Genomic DNA, 18,267 nt, shown 5'->3' with positions numbered 1-18,267 from the left:
CACTCCGTGTCAATGCGGAATAATATTCAAACGATAGAAAAGAGGACTTCATTATTAAAGGGTTAAATACTTGAATGTTTAATCTCTAATCGCATGTCCATTTGAAAAATTTCTTCTATTTCCCATTTTTTATCTTTTTTTTTTTATTTTCTTATAACATCCTGTGAGCATTGATGATGTTGCAAGATGGTACTCATGAATATTCCGATCCTTTCTTAATTGTACCTCGAGAAAGCAAAGACGAAAATAGAACCGCGGTATTAATATTGTCGCAACTAAATATTTGCCTGGGTAAAAGCAGATCGATATATCGCCGAGGGCATGCCCATCAAATACCTACAAACACGTACTAAGTCCTTGGGAAATTCCCAAAAGATGAAATGTCATTCAACTAATTGACAGTGAAACAGGCATTTCATTAATAATCGTCCTGTAGCTACTAAATCCAAGGAAGTCACATTATTTCACACGCTCGACCGTGTACAATCAATTTCCTTCTACATTTGCATGCAATCAACCGTTGTATCTACAAATGAAAAGAATATGTATCGCAGAGGATTTATTTCAGAAACATCTCGTCTTGTTTCACGCTGGGGCTTTCAGCTGGATGCCATTTGAAGTCACGTTTTCCCGCATATCAAATTCTAATGATCCACTTGTTGCTTTGTTTACTGTCCAACTTCGAACAAACAGGTCTAACTCGCCCGGAAATGAACAGAGCGCGCGTTGAAAACGAAATTCGCGTGTTTCCAGAGTAAATAAAAAATGCCCAATTAACGAAATAATAAACCGTGTAGCGGTAAACCATGAAAGCAGACAGAAACATTGGCGGACATTTTCCACGAGGCAGCTCGCCTCACGGTTTTTCCTTAAACAACCACGTGCATCTAGACCTCTGCCTATTGTACGTTCAACTGGAACCCATCGTTCCAATCAAAACCGGGCAACGCTTCGGGCCATGCAAACACACGCCGTCCATCGGCGACCGCAAGTCAAGCACTGAAATTAGCCGATCGGTGCACACGAATAACAACGACCATAAAATTGTTGACTGTTCCTGGACGAGCATCATCGTACGTCCCAGCGAAATCCTCGAGGCAATCGGCTCGAAGCGTCCAGGAGCGCGAGGGTAACGTCATTGTTCGATCCCAAACGGTGGCCACGCGGAGGGTTATGTCGCATACTGGGTCATTCCTAGCCGATCGATGTTACTGCAGGTAAAAGCGATCGACGGCTAAACAAGCTACGCGAGGCGAAACGCCGGCTCGCGGTTGCAGGTCGCATAATTCATGCGGCGGCGCGATACGGGACAGGATGCACAACCGGCGCGTCCCATCGAGCCCCGCGTCCCCGATATATAAAAGCATTTACGATCGTCAGGTGGCTCGTAAATACCGCCGTGTATGACGTATCGCGCGTCGGCTGCATCCTACCGATTTCGTACCGTCGACGACGGACGAAGCTCGGTAGCAATGGGACCGTGGAATCGATAATCGAGGCTATCGAATGGAGTTTCGTTAATACATCAGCCTTGCCCAATCGGTTTCGATAATTGCACGATCAATGTTTGGGGTTTTTCGTGGAAAGAGGACTTTATCGGTTGTGCGATTCCTCGTTTCGACCTGAAAATGTAATTGTGGCATTGATGGATGAAATTCTTCGGGTGAAAGGTTTTACATATGCGTTGACCAGGTTCACTTGAGTAAACAGGTATGTTTTTCATCTCAAACAATATTTCCTTTAAATTAAAAGTAGCCTCGAAGTGGACATCTACTCTTACGGAACAGATGAAACGATCAAAATCATTAATTTCGTCTGCAGTCTCATAAACCTATACACGCAACGTGGACAACCTATGATAAGCGATGGCATCGAAGAGAGCCATTTCTCATCGAAAGAACACATCAACGAAGCTCTAGTGCATCTAGAAACGTACAACCGGAACTCGTTCGCCGTTAATTCAACGCAAACGGGAACCAATGAATACACACCCTTACGTTGTCCATCTTGAGGACACGACGCGGCGCAACGCAGCGGTTGCACATCCTGGATCCACGCGTACCACCGCCATTCGGATTCCAGCGCGTTGTCCACGGCGAGGGTGATCCAGAGGGCGGTTAACGGACCGGAACCGGCGGTCTCGCGACAAGACGAACGTCGAGCGTTAGCTTTCGAGTCGTGATACCCCATCTATCTGAGGGTGGCGCGGCTTATGCGGCAGTTCGCGTGACGCGCAAATGCACGTTGCGTTCCTTTACCTCGAGGGCATTAGCAACCGTTAGAGCGACGGCTTTACGGGCCGTTAATACCTCGCGAATCTTACGTGCAGCGAGGGAAAGCCGCGTTATTACCGCGACGCTGCACGAAACCCTCTCCCCCTGCGCTTTCTCGCTCCGCGCCTCACCCTGCTCGCGATACGCCACCCCTATCGTTCGAGGAATACGTAAAAGCACTGCGGAACAGCGGTACACGCTGTCGGGTATCCATCCTTTCGCGAGGGTAACGCAGACACCCCTCGTATCGTTTAGAATAGCAAATTTGGGTTAAAAGCTGACGCCACGAAGAAAACGGGGGAAAGTAAAGGGGTTATATATACCCGCGCAAGGGTTGAGCAAGGAGATCAGAGGTTTGGGTGACCAGTAAGCTGATTTTAGGATCGAGAGTTCACGTGAACTTTTTCCTTGAATTTCAAAGGTTTCGTTCGGCTCGCGTGGGAAGATTTCACGTTCCACGATGAAGGTATGCACGTCTGAGGAGAAGAATGGAGTTGGAGGAGGCGTGGGTGTGAACAAACGGGTTGCATGCAAGTTCAGGAAACTGCCGAACGGCTGACATTTTCACGCTTTCGCTCACGTGTAGTTCGGTAATCATAACTGAGATAGATGATTCAGGATTCACCTCCTCGTGGGCGGTGTTACTTTCCGAGAATTATTACACTCCGAATTTATTTCGTGATCGATGCGTACGTGTGTCTTTTGTTGTGTGTTTTTTATTAGATTAAAAGATACGTGCTTGCAACTCACGCGATACATTCCATAAATTTTAAGTAGAATGTATTATACAATCTTCCTAAAATAACCAGCGCGTTAAAATAATAATAAAACTATTCGACTGTTCCAATAAAAAAAAAAAATATTGAATTTAACGTATGCGGACTTTATTGGTTCTATATTTTATATGGTATCAGCGGTAGATTTATTTCAACCGTGAGGAATTTTCGTTCGCACGGAAGTAATTTCAATTAAAGCTTTCATCGTTATATCGTTAATAAAACTTGTAATCATTTCGTCGAATTCACCCGTCGATTCGCAGAAGTTGGCTCGCTTTAATACCAAAAGTTCATCGCTCAACAATTGCGATGGACAGCGGCGTTTGGCAGTGACAGGTTTTGATCCGGGATATATCGGCGAGGATTCAAGTTCGCGACCAAAAACGGAACCTGAGCTTCAATGCCTCGAGCGCTGCCTAACGATTCATTAATCACAAGGCAATACGAATTCCCCGCAAACTTCGACGAACCTTTATCGTACGATGTGAACCATAAAATAAAATCGTGTTTGAATCGCTGTACTGCGACTCGCGGAAATCCTACCGTAAATGTACGCGCATGAATTTTGGAATTTGAGGAATGAATGTATTCAAAATTTTAATCAAAAACGGGACTCCTATGGATGCTGAACGAGCAGAACTTCTTAATTACGGCAACGCGTTACCGTAATACGAACAGCTCACCGTTGTGTCCTTTCGAAACCTGGCATAGGATCGAGTATCCTCGTGTCTGGCAATGAGTAATAAACGTCATGTAAACTGTGAAATTACTGCTAACGTGGAGTCCAAAGACTAATGAAAACGATGTTCCGAATATTTCGCCGTCGAATAGATGCCAACGAAGCTGAATAATAGGACTGTCGTGCTTTAAGCGTGGCTTGAAAAGCGCGTTGAATTTTAGCAGAAAATTTATTTTATTCCGCGAAGAATTTCGTTTATGAATTACCGTTGATCGTTATGATTACCTTTGGACGTTCGAATCGTTAGTTTTGTCATTCCTTTTATCGAGTGAAGTACGTTTATAGCAAAAACGGGAGCAGTATACAAACACGCACTCTAGAGCCAACAAGTCAGGTGGCTCTCGATTCGACCTACAGAATAGATGTGATCCAATTGTTAAACCAATTCAGAACTCCTCAGCGGCTCGGGAAGTAGAGCAAGTAGCTTCTTCAACGCGTTCAAACTTTCTTTGCAGAATTGTACTTACGTTCGGGTATTCGAAAGTAGAACTGAAAGTTCCTTTGTGCCGTATAAATATAAATTGCCCCATCGAGGAACACGTCGGATCTACGTTGACAAGGTCCACGGCACGCTCACGCAGGCAAAGCTATTACCAGGATTAAAACGTTTCGCGTGTGACTGGCAAGCAATTAACTTTTTTGGTCAGTCGCTTTGAAGTTTTTTTGTCTTCCTCGTCATCGCTAACCCGTAGGCGGAACGATACTCTCGATCGAGAGTTGATCGGAAGAAGAGTTCCGCGAGTTTATCGAATGTCTTCGAAAGTTTAATTAAATCAACGTGCACGTTGCGCGAGCGAAAGTGTCGCTGAAGAGCCAGAAAAAGACGCACGAATCGTATGATTAAATAAACTTCTTCTGAAGCAAGAGTTACGCATTGCGATCGTTGAAATTCGGCAGAAACGATTCAACTGGAAAGCGTTTGCTTTGCCATCGCGAACTGAAACTGAACGCGAATCATAAAAGTGGCAAAGTTCAATCAACAAGAAGGTTAATTTCACCGACGCTCGGCAAACATCTTGCAGGGAGGAATTCATTTTACGTGGCTCGACGTTCGAACTTCCGTCTGGAGCTCGAAGGGTGTGCCACTCGTCGCGTCTGTGAAGTTAGCAGCGTCGATCGGTCCGGACGGTATAGAGGCAAACAAGCGGTGACAAACGGGGAGCAGCCCGAAGCAGGAAGAAGAAGAGAATGGACGGGGGTCGAGAGCGTTCCCCTCAATTTATATAGATTGCTGCGAGTGGCGTTTCTGGTCCAAGTAACGAGGTACAATTCCGCTGCCGGACGAGTATTTCCTTCCCCGAGTGGAAAATCCATTACGTGGTCAGCCACGGTTCCCGCCGAAACGAAAGCGGATGATACGCCCGCGTATATCATAAACGTTATCTGGTTAGGCGATGCTGGTTGGCGTTGATGTTGACGAATAGAAATGATTATCGTTTCCTCGAGCCGGTATATCCTTGGGCTTCGCTGAAATTTCTCTTCGAAACAGGCAAATTTCGGGAACGTTTTGCGATATTTTATGCCAGTGAAATTGAGGATACACACGTTTGTGTTCAAAAGTTTAAGAAAGAATTGCGATAAATAACATTTTATAATCATGCAACAACGTAAGGATTTGGTATTAAGGATGTGGTGATCTTCCAATCTTAAACACGCGCAATACAATTTCCTGAAAGCACTTATTTCCGTCTCCGTTTTCATAGAATGGAATATATGATCTGTGCCCACAATCTCCATGTCTAAGGCGCGACTCCGCCATTTTGGCAGTCTTACTGATGAGTCCGCTAGCCACCATTGAGTTTCGATACATATAAGTAACCTCGATTCAAATTGTACATATTACTTCACGTTTAATCGTAGAATTGAAAGCGATTAATATTCAAAGACTATTGTCAAAAGGTCGACTTATTTATTCGATGTCGTTTAAATGAACGCGGTGGAAATCTCATTCGATGGAAACGCGCCGTGAGACACGGACAGTGCGCGAAACTTGGGGAAAGAGTTCCCAGAACTCGTTACTGCGAATAGACCTTTTAGCAACTACCGAAACGGAAGCGCAGTCATTAATTTCGTTGAAACGAAAAAGTTTCCCCTTTCCTTTGATTGTTGTGATTCTGCACCTACTAATATACGCTCTTTCGCGCTACACTTTGGAGATTACTCTTCTTCGCTGCATAGTTTTTGCTTCCTGGTATTAGTGATATTAGTGTACGCCACGTCAGCCAACGTCCTTTATAGTTTTTAATACCGAAACTTATCTCGCGTACAAATTTAAATTTGTACACGCGTTTTCTTCTTTCTGTAGATCTCTTCTGTATGCATACATTGCTGAAAGAGTTTCTCTTTTCGACAATTTCATCGAACAGTCTGACGCGATGAGTACAAGACTTGTCACTGTTATAGATTTAATTTACAGTATATATTTAATTTTAAACAAGAACTTTGCATATATACAATGAAAGAATTTACCTTTTTCCAGAGACGATTTTAATAATCAAATATCCATGCGCTGACAAAAGGTAAGAGGTGAAGAAGAGGTGTATCCATAATTTCAAATGTTTCAATTTAAAGTTTAAGGTGGACTGATTTGGTCGACGATTTGTATCAGGCTTTGGAATTCATCTACGCGTACAAATTGATCCTATCGGTTTCGAATCGATTCGGAACTCTCCAATTATGCAGGCAACGTCAACGTTCTAAACTCTGTAGTTACATTTTAATTAAATATCGACAGACAGATCTCGAGCGAGTGGAGCGTCGCGTTTAGATGATCGTTGCTTCTCGGTTTACCCATTGCAAAGTTCATAGTTGCTGTCATTAAAAGGTCACGCGTGATTACCACCGAGCTGCATACAAAGTAACTGCACATTTTTAGCGTTCAGGGGCTCTTTGCATTTTAACCCTTTCCTGACGAAATACCTCGCGACTCGATGCCAGTCGTTTAACCATTTTGACGAGCCACGTCGTCGTTTGATGCGACAGTCGATTCGTGTCGAAGTCGCACGAATTTAATACAGAAACGTCACAAACAAATAACTTTCATAAAGTCCACGCGGACGATCAAATCTCTCGACATCGATCGTTGACATAAATTCATCAAGCCACGGTTCTCGTTATTCACGTTCCGACGAAAGGGAAAGAAATGACCGATCTACCTAACAAACAAATTATTCCCACTTTTACGCCGTCACCGGTGAAACGTTATCTTCATCGTTCTATCAAGGTCCTCATCCGTCCCGCGAGCAAAAACTCGCCATTGGTTAGCTCGATAAATCAAGCAAAACGCGACCAGTGGCAAACGGAGAAATATGCGTCCGGAGGCCTGAAAATATGAACAGGGGGATATCGATCACAGGCCCGCTGGCACCATTAAACATTCTTCCGAGTATAGCGTTGCAATTCGTGCGTCGCTTTTACTTCATAATCGAATCGGAAGTTCGGAAGGGAAGATAAATTCGGGAACCTTTGATTTGGGAATTTTCGAAAATCCGATATAAAAATAATCGCCAGAGAAAATTTGACTACTATTATTTTCCACGGTGACGGTGAAACGTTCTTTGGCCTCCGTGTGCGTCCATTTGTGCGGCTGAAAGAGTTATATCGACTTCTCTGTGTGGCGAAATCACTTACGATCGACTAATCGGGTTTCGTTCGCCTGTCGGATGCATCGCGCGACGTAATTTGACTGAAAGTTTCGGGCACAAAGGTGCACGCGAACCAGTGTTCTCGTTCCGATTTCGCGCTCGTGTCCGCGTCTACATTTCCCAGCGTACATGTACAAGCGTACCTCGTGTCGTTTGACACGCCCGTCCCTCCGCGAGCATAACAGATCTTATCGACAGCTCTCGCTGTAATTAGTCTGGGATATGGCGTGGCCTGTCTTGACGCTTGCACTTTACGCTTCCGAACAAAAACGGGTGTTGATTAACCCTCGGACGATCGTACCTCAGCCTATTCTGATCCAGATTCTCGACGTCCTCCCTGAACTTCCCAACTCGCGGTAATTGGCTCGAGCTGAAAATTGTTTGTCTTAGAAATTAACGAGACCGTCCATGGAATTCTTTCAGAAGCAATTTTCACGACCACGTCGTGAAAGAGACGCTTTCGATGCGAACGAAGCGGTCGTGTACGTCATGGGAGTGGCGAATGACGTGGACTTTAGTGTCATGAAGGAAACTTTTTTCTGAAGGAAACGTAATACAGAGGGGATAATTGATTTCAAATCATCCGTAATTAAATCGTTTCTACAATTGTCTTTAAATTTGAGAGAACCTGTACACGTGCCATCTTAGTTGGTCTTCGATACGGGCGAAAAGTTAACATCGAATGTATTGGCTGTATAAAATGCACCGTAGCAAATACTTTATCACTTCCAATCACGCGTATCCGTCGATATATTCCTCTTCATCCATTCGTTCCATTTCTCACCCCAATTTCGCGCTTTCTCGCCTGCTGTTCGTCAATCGCGCAACACATCCGTTCGCTCGATTCCCCTCTCGTTCATCATTGCGTTCGCATCCTTACTGTCGCTCGTACATATCTATTCGTACATACGATACTCTTTGCTGGAATATTGTACGCATCGACGTTTGAACGGGGTAAAAACGTGTGGGACGAAAGGATGCTGGCACGTGCCTAGATTCGATGGCGATTGTGGATGGTTAACGGTGTAGTTGGTACTATCTGCATAATTCTGTGAATAGTGAGTTTAGCCGAGGGAGAGGCTGTTTCGATGCGAGCGTCTAATGAATTATTCAACCTGTACTATACATCGCGAATGTAATTAGTGGAGTCGAACGATTGTTATGGAATCGAATAAAGCTGAATATATTTATACATCTGATAGTTTAGCAACCCTTATCTGGCAAATTTATTAGGCATCGTATTCTATTTTATCATCCCCCGAGATATGATAACATATCAGTTCAGAATTGAGTAATTATTCGAATTGTAACAAAAACAGCCAAAGTGAAGAAGAATAACTCGAATGATAAAAATTCGAAACGCGCAACAACGAAGGAAACACCGAAGTGTCAATCGCGATAGATTGAACCCCATCTTGCGGGTACAGTTATCGATTAGGAGGGGCAATGTGATTGAAATACTATCACTCCATTCATTTCCGATGCGACGCTACGAAAACAGCGGAACGTGACTCTGTCGTTGACCTAAAAGAGAACACAGCTACAACGTCTACTGCTGTACTGTCTTCTATCACTGAAAAGGTCAAAACACCTCGGCAAGTCCGGTATTTTTACGCTCTAACCCACGAACGAGACCCACTGGGAAGGATTAAAAAGAGTAGACTGTACGCCATCCAAAGCATCGAGTATTTTTCTCATCGTCGCTCGGTCGATTGCGCGAAAAAGCGCAGCCACGGTTTCCCGCAGCGCGACTCTGCAGACACAAAGAGCTGCGCGCGTGGCGATCATCCCCCGATCGACGGAAGGGTTCCGCGCGAGCGTGGATCGCGTTCGATTCTGACCCGCGATCTGGGTCAAAGAACCGGTTCAACAACTCGAAACGATCGCGTACTACGATAGACCGTCTGTGACGACGACGACGACTCGATGGCATCGCTCGCTATTCTCGACGAGAAGGCGAGACGCGTCGCACGAGCGACAAAAATAGCTGATAGGGGTACGAGCAACGAGGCGATCGATCGTACGACACGGGATCGGATGGAGGGTCGCGGGTGCAATAATAATGCGAAACGCGGCTCGAAATATCGGACGGTAATGGGAGAACCGTTAGTTACTAATGAGAATACCAGCGTGTCTCGTGGGGGCTTCCGGCGCGAACGCGTTCCGTGAACTGCGATTGTTCCCGATTCTGTTCGATGATCCTTCGACTGGTGATTAGCAGACCTGGCCGGAGAGGTTGAATCGAAGTCGCAACTCTCGGGGAGATCGATCGCTGTTGTACGAATTGGTTGGGTTATTAGGAGAATGGTGTTCGTAAAATATACTTCGACCAATCAATTTCGAGGAGTAGAAAGTGTTCTCATTTCGGAAGAGTGCGAAATGAATTTAGGGAAGACATTCTTCGACGCGTATGGATTGATGAGATGTAAAGACGTTCGTTTCTTTATAATTCTTTATAATGTAATGTTAGCAGCTTTCGTGGAATTGTTCCAGGAACTGTGTCAAGTTTGTCATGTGACAAATTTCTGTACGAGTGCCGCAAAGTATAATTTTACTTTTAGATCAATAATAATGGCACGCAAATTAAAACGAAAGCTGCATTGATAATTCGGAGCTTACGATATTTGGCAGACAGGAAATTGGAAATTTTTCAATCTCGATACCGTATACAACGCCGGATTTGTTTTTAATAACCGGATTTACTTAACGTACGGCACATCAGATAATAACCGCGATGTTCCTTTTCTGTTTGCAGAGTTCGTGTCGAATATTACGTGAACGAGAACACGTTCAAGGAACGCCTACAGCTGTACTTCATCAAGAACCAACGTTCGAGTGAGTACGCCGATAAATGTTTTATTTAAATCAGATGTTTCGCTGATCGAGACACACGATCTAAACATTTATTAAGCAACTTTACGATATGCCATTGATTAATTGCACGCGCGTAAATGGAAATTCTGCGAATGAATTGAATTGCAAATAAAATGAAACCTGTTTCATACGTATCGTAAGAATGTTAACTAGCTCTACACGTCGATGATCAATTTCGAATGAAATTTTATACACCAGTGTACACCTTTGCAGACGAAGTACGCTCTCGTTGTTTTAAATAGACATTTCGATCTAACGTCAGATTTTCGCGTTACGTTACTGCACACGACTATATCCATTGTGTCAATGTCATGTCGTAAATCATGTTACTTTATCGTTTCACCTTCGAGGAAATAGCCTGGCCTTTATTATTTACGCAAATTTCCCCGTTTCTCTTCGCACACGTACGCGAAACAATTTTGCCATTTATTCCCTCGCCCAAAACTCGAACTCGTATTTATTAAATTATCGTATTTATTAGATATATCGGCAAACAAACTCCGTTCTTCATTCACGCGTTCAGATACCCTGCATACCGTTTCTCGTTCACACGAGAAATTCTATCGTGTCCACAAAATGAACACTCGACGACTGTCGCGAGAGATTCTTTGACCTGAGCGTGACGCGCTCAAAAGGATCGCCGGGCTTTTGATCGCGAAAGAGTCCACGGCGGCAGAAATTCCTTTCGAAGACGTGTTTCTCGTTGCATGCCAGAAACGTAATTTCGTGGACGCCGTGGCAGCGTGACACGACTGGCCACGTAGATGTCTGACGGCGAGACATAATCTTTTGAACCTGCTGGCACCAGCCGATAACGGATACCGTGCCGATACCGTTGCCTCGATCCCCTTGCGTATCCACCGTTTTGCATCTGACCGCGCGTCCACCGGAAGATCGATGCCTCGCCGTATTTTGGAACGTTACGAGAAAACGATTAAAACCAGCCTCGCTCGAGATCGTCGGCTATCGATAACCTTTTAACCGTGACAAATTCGTTTGAGAAACATTGTCGACGTAGGTTTGCCTTTCAAAAGCATTCGACGGGGATACGTCTCGGAAATTTAAGCGAAATTAGCACCCACGAAATTTGAAGGTACGATCGGTTGAGTGGCTTTTTAAATCGTTTGCCTGATGTTTTTGTTTCAGGTTTGAGGATACGATTGGCTAACTTGTTCTTCAAGCTACTAACATGCTTCTTATACATATTCAGAGTCATCACCGACAACGATCCAACGTACGCGGCATGGTGAGTTTTGGTATATTGTCGTTTGAAAGATGTTGGATTCTTAATCGTATCTGGAAGTAATATTTTAGGTGAATATTTAGCGAGGAAAAACAAAAAATATCGATAAAACGTTAGGCTGTAACAACGGTTCCTGTTCGTTTCGTTGGGAATATTTCACGATCGCGGTACAACGCGGTAGATGTTCCAGTCGGAGATGAAAGAAGTCATTTGGACTTGGCGATTCCGCCGTTCGTGGAAATTTACGATATTTTCTAGAATAATCATAGCGGCTGAAAATAAAACCGAGATAAGACATCGCGGTTGAAACGATATTGCGGTTTCCCGCGAGTCTCTAACTGTCCTTAAGGATTCCCGTACTCCCGTCGTGTAGACTCCACTTTGCTCCCACGTTATCTCCCTGCCTTTTATATTTTCCAAATTACCGTCCCCTCGCGCGCGATACATTTCCATGTTCGTTTTTATTTTTCAGTCTTTGAACGACAGTGCAATCCTGTCTTCCCTTACGTTCTTTGTTCCTTCCTTCTTCGCTCACTGCGAACTATTCGTCTCCCACCGGATCATCCCCTTTCAGCGATATCTATTCCTCTCTCAAGTATTACTTTCATAGTATATTTATCCATATACAAATTACTCGTACCTTTTTCAATTGCCACATAGTTAAAGTTATGAAGGCATCGAATAAAATTAAGGTAAAGATTGCGACCGAGGAATCGCGCGGGAGACTTTGACGCGACTATTTAGATGCCCAATTGAATTAATAGTTTTTATTATGCATACGAAAGAGTTGATATTTAAATTGATCAATATTCCTCCTCTGAATTACAAATCCGAATTACTTGGGCTTATTCACCGATGTGGCTCGTAAACTAATAACCGCGCTTCAAAGAACCATTTCCAACTCCTCGTGTCCGCGGGCACACGGAATGTAAACCTTTCCATCTCGTCGTCAATTAAAATCCATCGGTGAAACTACAACTGGCGCGTTTAAGCCGCGATCCGCCAAACTTTATTCGCCGTCGTCGGTCGGACATAATCGTGCCGTCCATTAATCAGCTTTCCAGCCGACGCGGCTTAGCCGTGCGGTTTTAAAAATGTCCCCGTGGCCATTACGGGGATCTGTTGCGCGGCGCACGCTTTTAAAAAATTTGCTTTGTCCACGTGGACTTTGCTGAACACTTTGAGAATAGAGAAAAACGAAAATCCCTTTTTCCAGTTACGGTTGCACGCCCGGCAACAAAACCGAGTTCCTCGCGTCCCAGAACCTCACCGAGGAGGAATTTCAAGAGCACCCGACCATCAACTGGGACGCGATTTTATGGGTGAGAAGGCCCTTGGAATTGTGGGTCGTCCAGGTGATCCTTGCAATAGTATCACTTACGGAAGCGCTGCTGCTCGCCTATCTGGGTTACAAGGTACGCATCCTTTCATTCTCAGGAAATTTGATTTCACGCGTAATACTCGATTACGGGACACGCGGCCGCTCGCACGGAACACATCGTTCCACCATTGCCGCACGTACCCGGGAACCATCGAATGAAACAACGACCGTGTACTTTATTCAATGTTTCTTCGCGTAATGATAAAAATGGCAAATTTTAGTAACAAGTAACATCGTATCGATGCGATCTTGATGCAGACGATTTCACCCTTTGAAGAGGGTGGAAGTTGGTGCACAGCGATAAATGGTACTCGTTTAGTTTCTTGAAAAAAATAAAAATATTTATACGCATTTCGCATGTTTTCTTAAATGTTACGAATATAAAAAATAACTGTTCAACGAAAGCTGTGTCGCGTATGAAATTTCAAAAAACTTAGAACAAATATTCGTAACGAAGCAATAGAACGGGTCCTGGGAGATGTAAAATTTCTAAACGAGCACGTGACGAGTCGTATACCAGCGAAATATACCATAGCCATGCGAAATTCAATTTTTTCCCTGACTCTCCTGTGCGGCAATAAAGCAACGAGTTGTTTCGCGCTGAGTAAGGTCTAGCTTTTGTATATTCTTCGACGTGCATTTCACTTTTGGTCGTTTCTATCTCTGTGTCTTTCTCGCTGTCTGTACATCTGCGTACGTGTTCCATACTATTTTTTACATGATTCTACGCTTCTGCATGGTTGTACTCGCCTAATCGGCGGACGTTCCGCCAGCTGAACAAACTGAACGAAACGAAACGGAGAGACCCTTCGGTTCATTGGTCCCGAGTGGCCCAGATGCGTGCATGCACATACGTAAGAGGGTCAGAAAGTTAGTTCGCTGGATAACCGAAGCTTTTCTGCCAATTTTCAGGCTTCAAAGAGGCCAGCCTCTCCTACTGTGTCGCGCGCTGCGTGGATTATAATTTTTTTACACGGTGCATCCGTCGAAAATTCGCAGAAAGCTTTGCCCTCGATGAAGCTCGTTTCGCGCGGAGAGAGTTTTCTGTCGAGTGACGCAAAAAGCGCCCGTGGATTCGTTAAATTAATATCCTCGTTATCAAGCAGAAAGTATTCTGTTGGATCAACGAGACTCTCTTCGGAGTTTGCGAATTATTCGTCGATTGACTGTGTTGTCTCTAATGTTTCAATGTTGCAGTTTGACACGAGTGTAATATGAATCTCAAGTGGAAGCAGTAGGATAATCGTTGTGCAGTATATTCATACGTATCTTGTCTAGAATTTGTTTAATATTAGCCACACGTGTGTTTATTTATGTGTAATTATTAATTTGTACGATTTTCATTTTTTTATAGCTCCATATTCATGCGACGTTTAAACGCTTCCGCTGCTTTCTGTCCAGCTTCCTCGTCGTTCTGCAGTTTCGTCCGGATCGATCATAAATCGACAAATTAAGAACAGACTGTCATGTCTGGAAATAAATAAATGAATTGACGCGACAGTGGACACGAACGCGTGCGAAATGCGGGCGGAAGTTTAGGCACGGTGTCCGCGAAATATAAAACCAATGCAATTTCGCGGGTTCAATAAAAAATTTCGCCAACTTCCGCGCGGTGGTCGCAAAACACGACCGCTTCTATTTGAAAAAGTTTTCCTCATTTCGCTTCAAAAGTAAACCGGGAAATCACTGGAAGACTTACGAACGGGACGCGACGGTGGTTCGTCCTACATAGTTCCAACCTAAATTCCAATCTCATTTCTGACAGTGAGGAACAAAATCGGGGAATTCGAATATTTTTATATCTGTATCGAAGGTAACATAATTTTCTTTTTTTAACTGAGGATTACACTGAACAATGCTTCAGAAACTATATACATCTAATATGGAACCGGATAGAGATCGGAAAATTTATAGAACTGGTACGTGGTTGATAATATCAATTTTTCTTCGATTGCACGGATAAAAATAGAATACGTCACGCAATTTATATCAGTTAGTAAGTTTCTGCGCAGTTGCGAACAATTTCGAGAAAGCTAAGTTCGTTTCGTTGATCTATTAGCCTTGTCACTCGTACATCTCGATAACGTCGTTTTGATTTCTATAATTCAAGTTAAATAATGGGAGTGCGGCTAAAAAATTGTTAAACATCATTTTCCCTGTGAACCAGTTTTAAAAGTAAATTCTATTCTCCCGTGGATAACTACGGTAATCCACGGTATTTTAATTGCAGAAGAAACTAAATTATTCATATAACGTTCGAGATGCATGTACGTGATAGAGTAAATCGTTTAAATACCCTTCTATTACAGTTAGAAACATTCGATACCATTGTGCAATTCTGATATAAAAAAAAAAAATAGAGAATTCCACCTTTTAGATCTAGGTTATACGTATCATCGAGCCGAGAGAAAAGCTGCGATAACGAGAAGTTGAAACTTCTTGTACCATTGAATTTCTACCACTTTTTCCCACCCTCGACTTAACTCGACGATAAGATCAACGTCTGTTTTTATCAAATTCTATTCGAAACTGAAAGTAGACCTGCTCGCTAAACTATCAACTGACCACAATGTTTCAGAGAAACAGCACCTAGTTACATTGTATCCGTGCGCGTAGTTAGGATAATGTTAGACTGTATCGAAATCCGTGTTCAAGCCCCACGCGTTCCCTCGATAAGAGCACGGTAACTGCATAACTGATGCTCATAAAGCAGAACGAACAAGATTAGAAAATTATACGGATTTAGGAAAATCGTAAATATAGCCACCCACCTCGGCACCCGTGAAATGATCGTTCAGCGGCGTCAGATTTTAACGAACCGGTTGCTCCGCACGCGCGGACCACCCCGATAAGATTGGCCAGCGGCGTGTAGCGTTGGTGTGGCACGCCATTCGCTAATCGAGCATTCTGGCGACCCGATTCGTCACGTTGTAACAACCGACGAACTCGATAACGCCACGTTGATATCGCGTGAAGCGTGATAATCGGGGCTGCAGAGTACCCGTTGCGCGACCATTGTAAAATTTCGGAACAACCCCCCAACCGTGGGCGTCGTCCATCCGACGACGCGACCTAGGCTGTCGCAAAAATTCGCACGTGTCATAGTTCACTCGAATGTCTTTATAATATTGGCAAACGAATGGATTAATTATCGTGAAATATTTAGATCCTTGTGTCTTCTTAAATATTTGAAGTTTGGTATGCAAATGCATGCGGACTTCCCTGATTGATCGTGTGCCATAAAACCTGAACAGGATTCAGGAAATTGTTCGCGCGTCATTGGTGTGTAAAACGGCGTTCACGAGATTAGGGAATCAGTCGTTTTTTTTATTGCCTCCATTATACTTCTCTCGCCCCCGTATTTCAGCTTGTTTCTTGTTCCTGGTATCGTTTCCTTTCGTTTTCACGGTTTAGCAGCGTTTTTAATGGTACCGCTGGCGTTGTACTGTTGCTGTCATTGTTATATCGCAGTCATTGTTATCACCCGCTGTTATTGTCGCAGTTAGGGGTTTACTCGCTAACGTCTGTCCGGTCCTTTATGGTACCGTATTCGGTCGATACCGTCCGTCAGTCTTTGATGCCTTTTAACGCTCCCGTTTTATGGACAGGCGATTCCAAACGGTGACAAATGTTGCGAACTTTGTGCTCCATGATGAGGCACATAAAATGCAGACATCTGGCAGCCCGTTGAAATTTAAGTGCCTTCGATATCTAGTTGGTCAGCGGTGGAAATTTGGCGAATTTCATGGCTTTCTCTGGTGGATTTCATGGTTGAGTAATAAACTCTGTTACTGGTAGAGAATGCTTCACTTGGTCACTAGAAACGAAGGCATCGAAATAAATACTGTTCTTTCGAACGGGCTGGATATTTATTATCTGGCGACTGTATCTACGTGTAAAAAGACCGCCATAACTAATTGAATTAACAGTACAGTATATTCCGAAAGTAGAAGCTCGAAATAAAACTCGCCAGAAATAAGTCGATACACATCTTTTCTCTGATTTCAACTATTTACAGCTTATTGCAATTTAAAAATAACGCGATAGATAGTTTCAAATGGTGGAAATCAGTAGCAATAACATCTCACGGTTTTCCTGTTGCCTTTTAAAAAAGTAGGAGAAGGCGACCAGCGCGCCTCTGATTTTCACGACTAGCCTCATCGTGACGCACAGTCGAATTAACCGGGACGGTTCGCCAGAAAACAGGATTACGCGCAATTACGCCATTCCACGGCTTTCGATTCCACTTGGAAGTCGCGAAGGGGGTGCACCCGTTCGAGGTTTCGATACTCGAAGTGGCATCGAGTTCTCGGATATTCGGCTCGGAGGTACGCGCACCACCGAATACCTAGTTGGAACATCGCGTCCGGGTGGTTTGTACAGGTTTGGTAAACGCGCTTCTAGCCCACTCCCCGTGGCTGGGGAAAATCTAATTCCGGTTCACGGTTAATGATGGTTGAATAGGTTACCGTAACGGAAACCAACGCGCGCCCCTGTCTTTGCCGTTTACATGCATACGTCTTCATCCGTCATCCTCGATTCATCGGGTTCGTTACTTAAGGGACTTTAGGAGATTTTACGGCACGATGATAGACATGTTTGCGGAGGAAGTTCGCTGCGCGGGATATCTATTTAATATACCGCGATGTAACTCTCCGCGGGTAATCGATGACGTTGGGGTTGGAGATTTATGGATTGCGATATTCATTGGAAAGTTTTGGGACCGAGTTTTACGAGGCGAGGACTGTAATTAATTAGTATCTCAGATAAACCAATTTGGCTAAAATTCACCAAGAGATTGTGGATATTAATTAACTGGGCACTCGTTAAAATTTAATCCCATTAATGCGACGCTGGGCATAGAAGGATACAATTCCATAAATCGAATTAATCACCCACAATTTCCTAATCTGTCTTTTACTGTCCGTGACGTAAATTAATTGTGTTAACGACATTATGCTCGTTTCTATGAGAGTGGAAATACAGTATCGGATGAACTGCTGAACTATTGATTACATTTCGCTAATTTATTGTTGGGTACCTAGACTGATAGACGTATGCAGAAGAATACAAGTGGCGATTTTATTCCTTTAGCATCAGAACCGATATTTGCTTCTAAAGATAGCGAAAAAACATTTACGCGATTAACTTCGTTGATAAATGTATAGTTCACTGCATTTACAGCTTAGAGTTCACTTGCAAAACGAGAAGCAATATCAATTATCATACAAATCCAAACGCGACGGATATTTTCTTAAAATGAACTGCCCCAGTTCTTTAAATACTTCCCGATTTCCTCACGTACACAACGAACGATAATTAAAAGAACAATACTGG

General features: G+C 43.7%; 1 protein-coding gene across 9 annotated transcripts in view; it reads left to right on the top strand.

Moving 5' to 3' along the window:
• The window catches only part of Slo2 (slowpoke 2), a 150,331-nt gene that overhangs the window by 105,084 nt on the left and 26,980 nt on the right, over window positions 1-18,267 (top strand). For all 9 annotated transcript variants that reach the window (XM_076892431.1, XM_076892425.1, XM_076892424.1 and 6 more), the window contains 3 exons: window positions 10,188-10,267; window positions 11,453-11,552; window positions 12,766-12,964. In XM_076892431.1, coding sequence (XP_076748546.1) covers window positions 10,188-10,267; window positions 11,453-11,552; window positions 12,766-12,964 — 379 coding nt within the window. The remainder of the gene's footprint in view (window positions 1-10,187; window positions 10,268-11,452; window positions 11,553-12,765; window positions 12,965-18,267) is intronic.

The sequence above is a fragment of the Xylocopa sonorina genome, chromosome 3 (assembly GCF_050948175.1).
Source record: "Xylocopa sonorina isolate GNS202 chromosome 3, iyXylSono1_principal, whole genome shotgun sequence".
Taxonomy (NCBI): domain Eukaryota; kingdom Metazoa; phylum Arthropoda; class Insecta; order Hymenoptera; family Apidae; genus Xylocopa; species Xylocopa sonorina.
The sequence above is the reverse complement of the archived record's forward strand: the minus strand, read 5'-3'. Positions and strand labels throughout refer to the sequence as shown.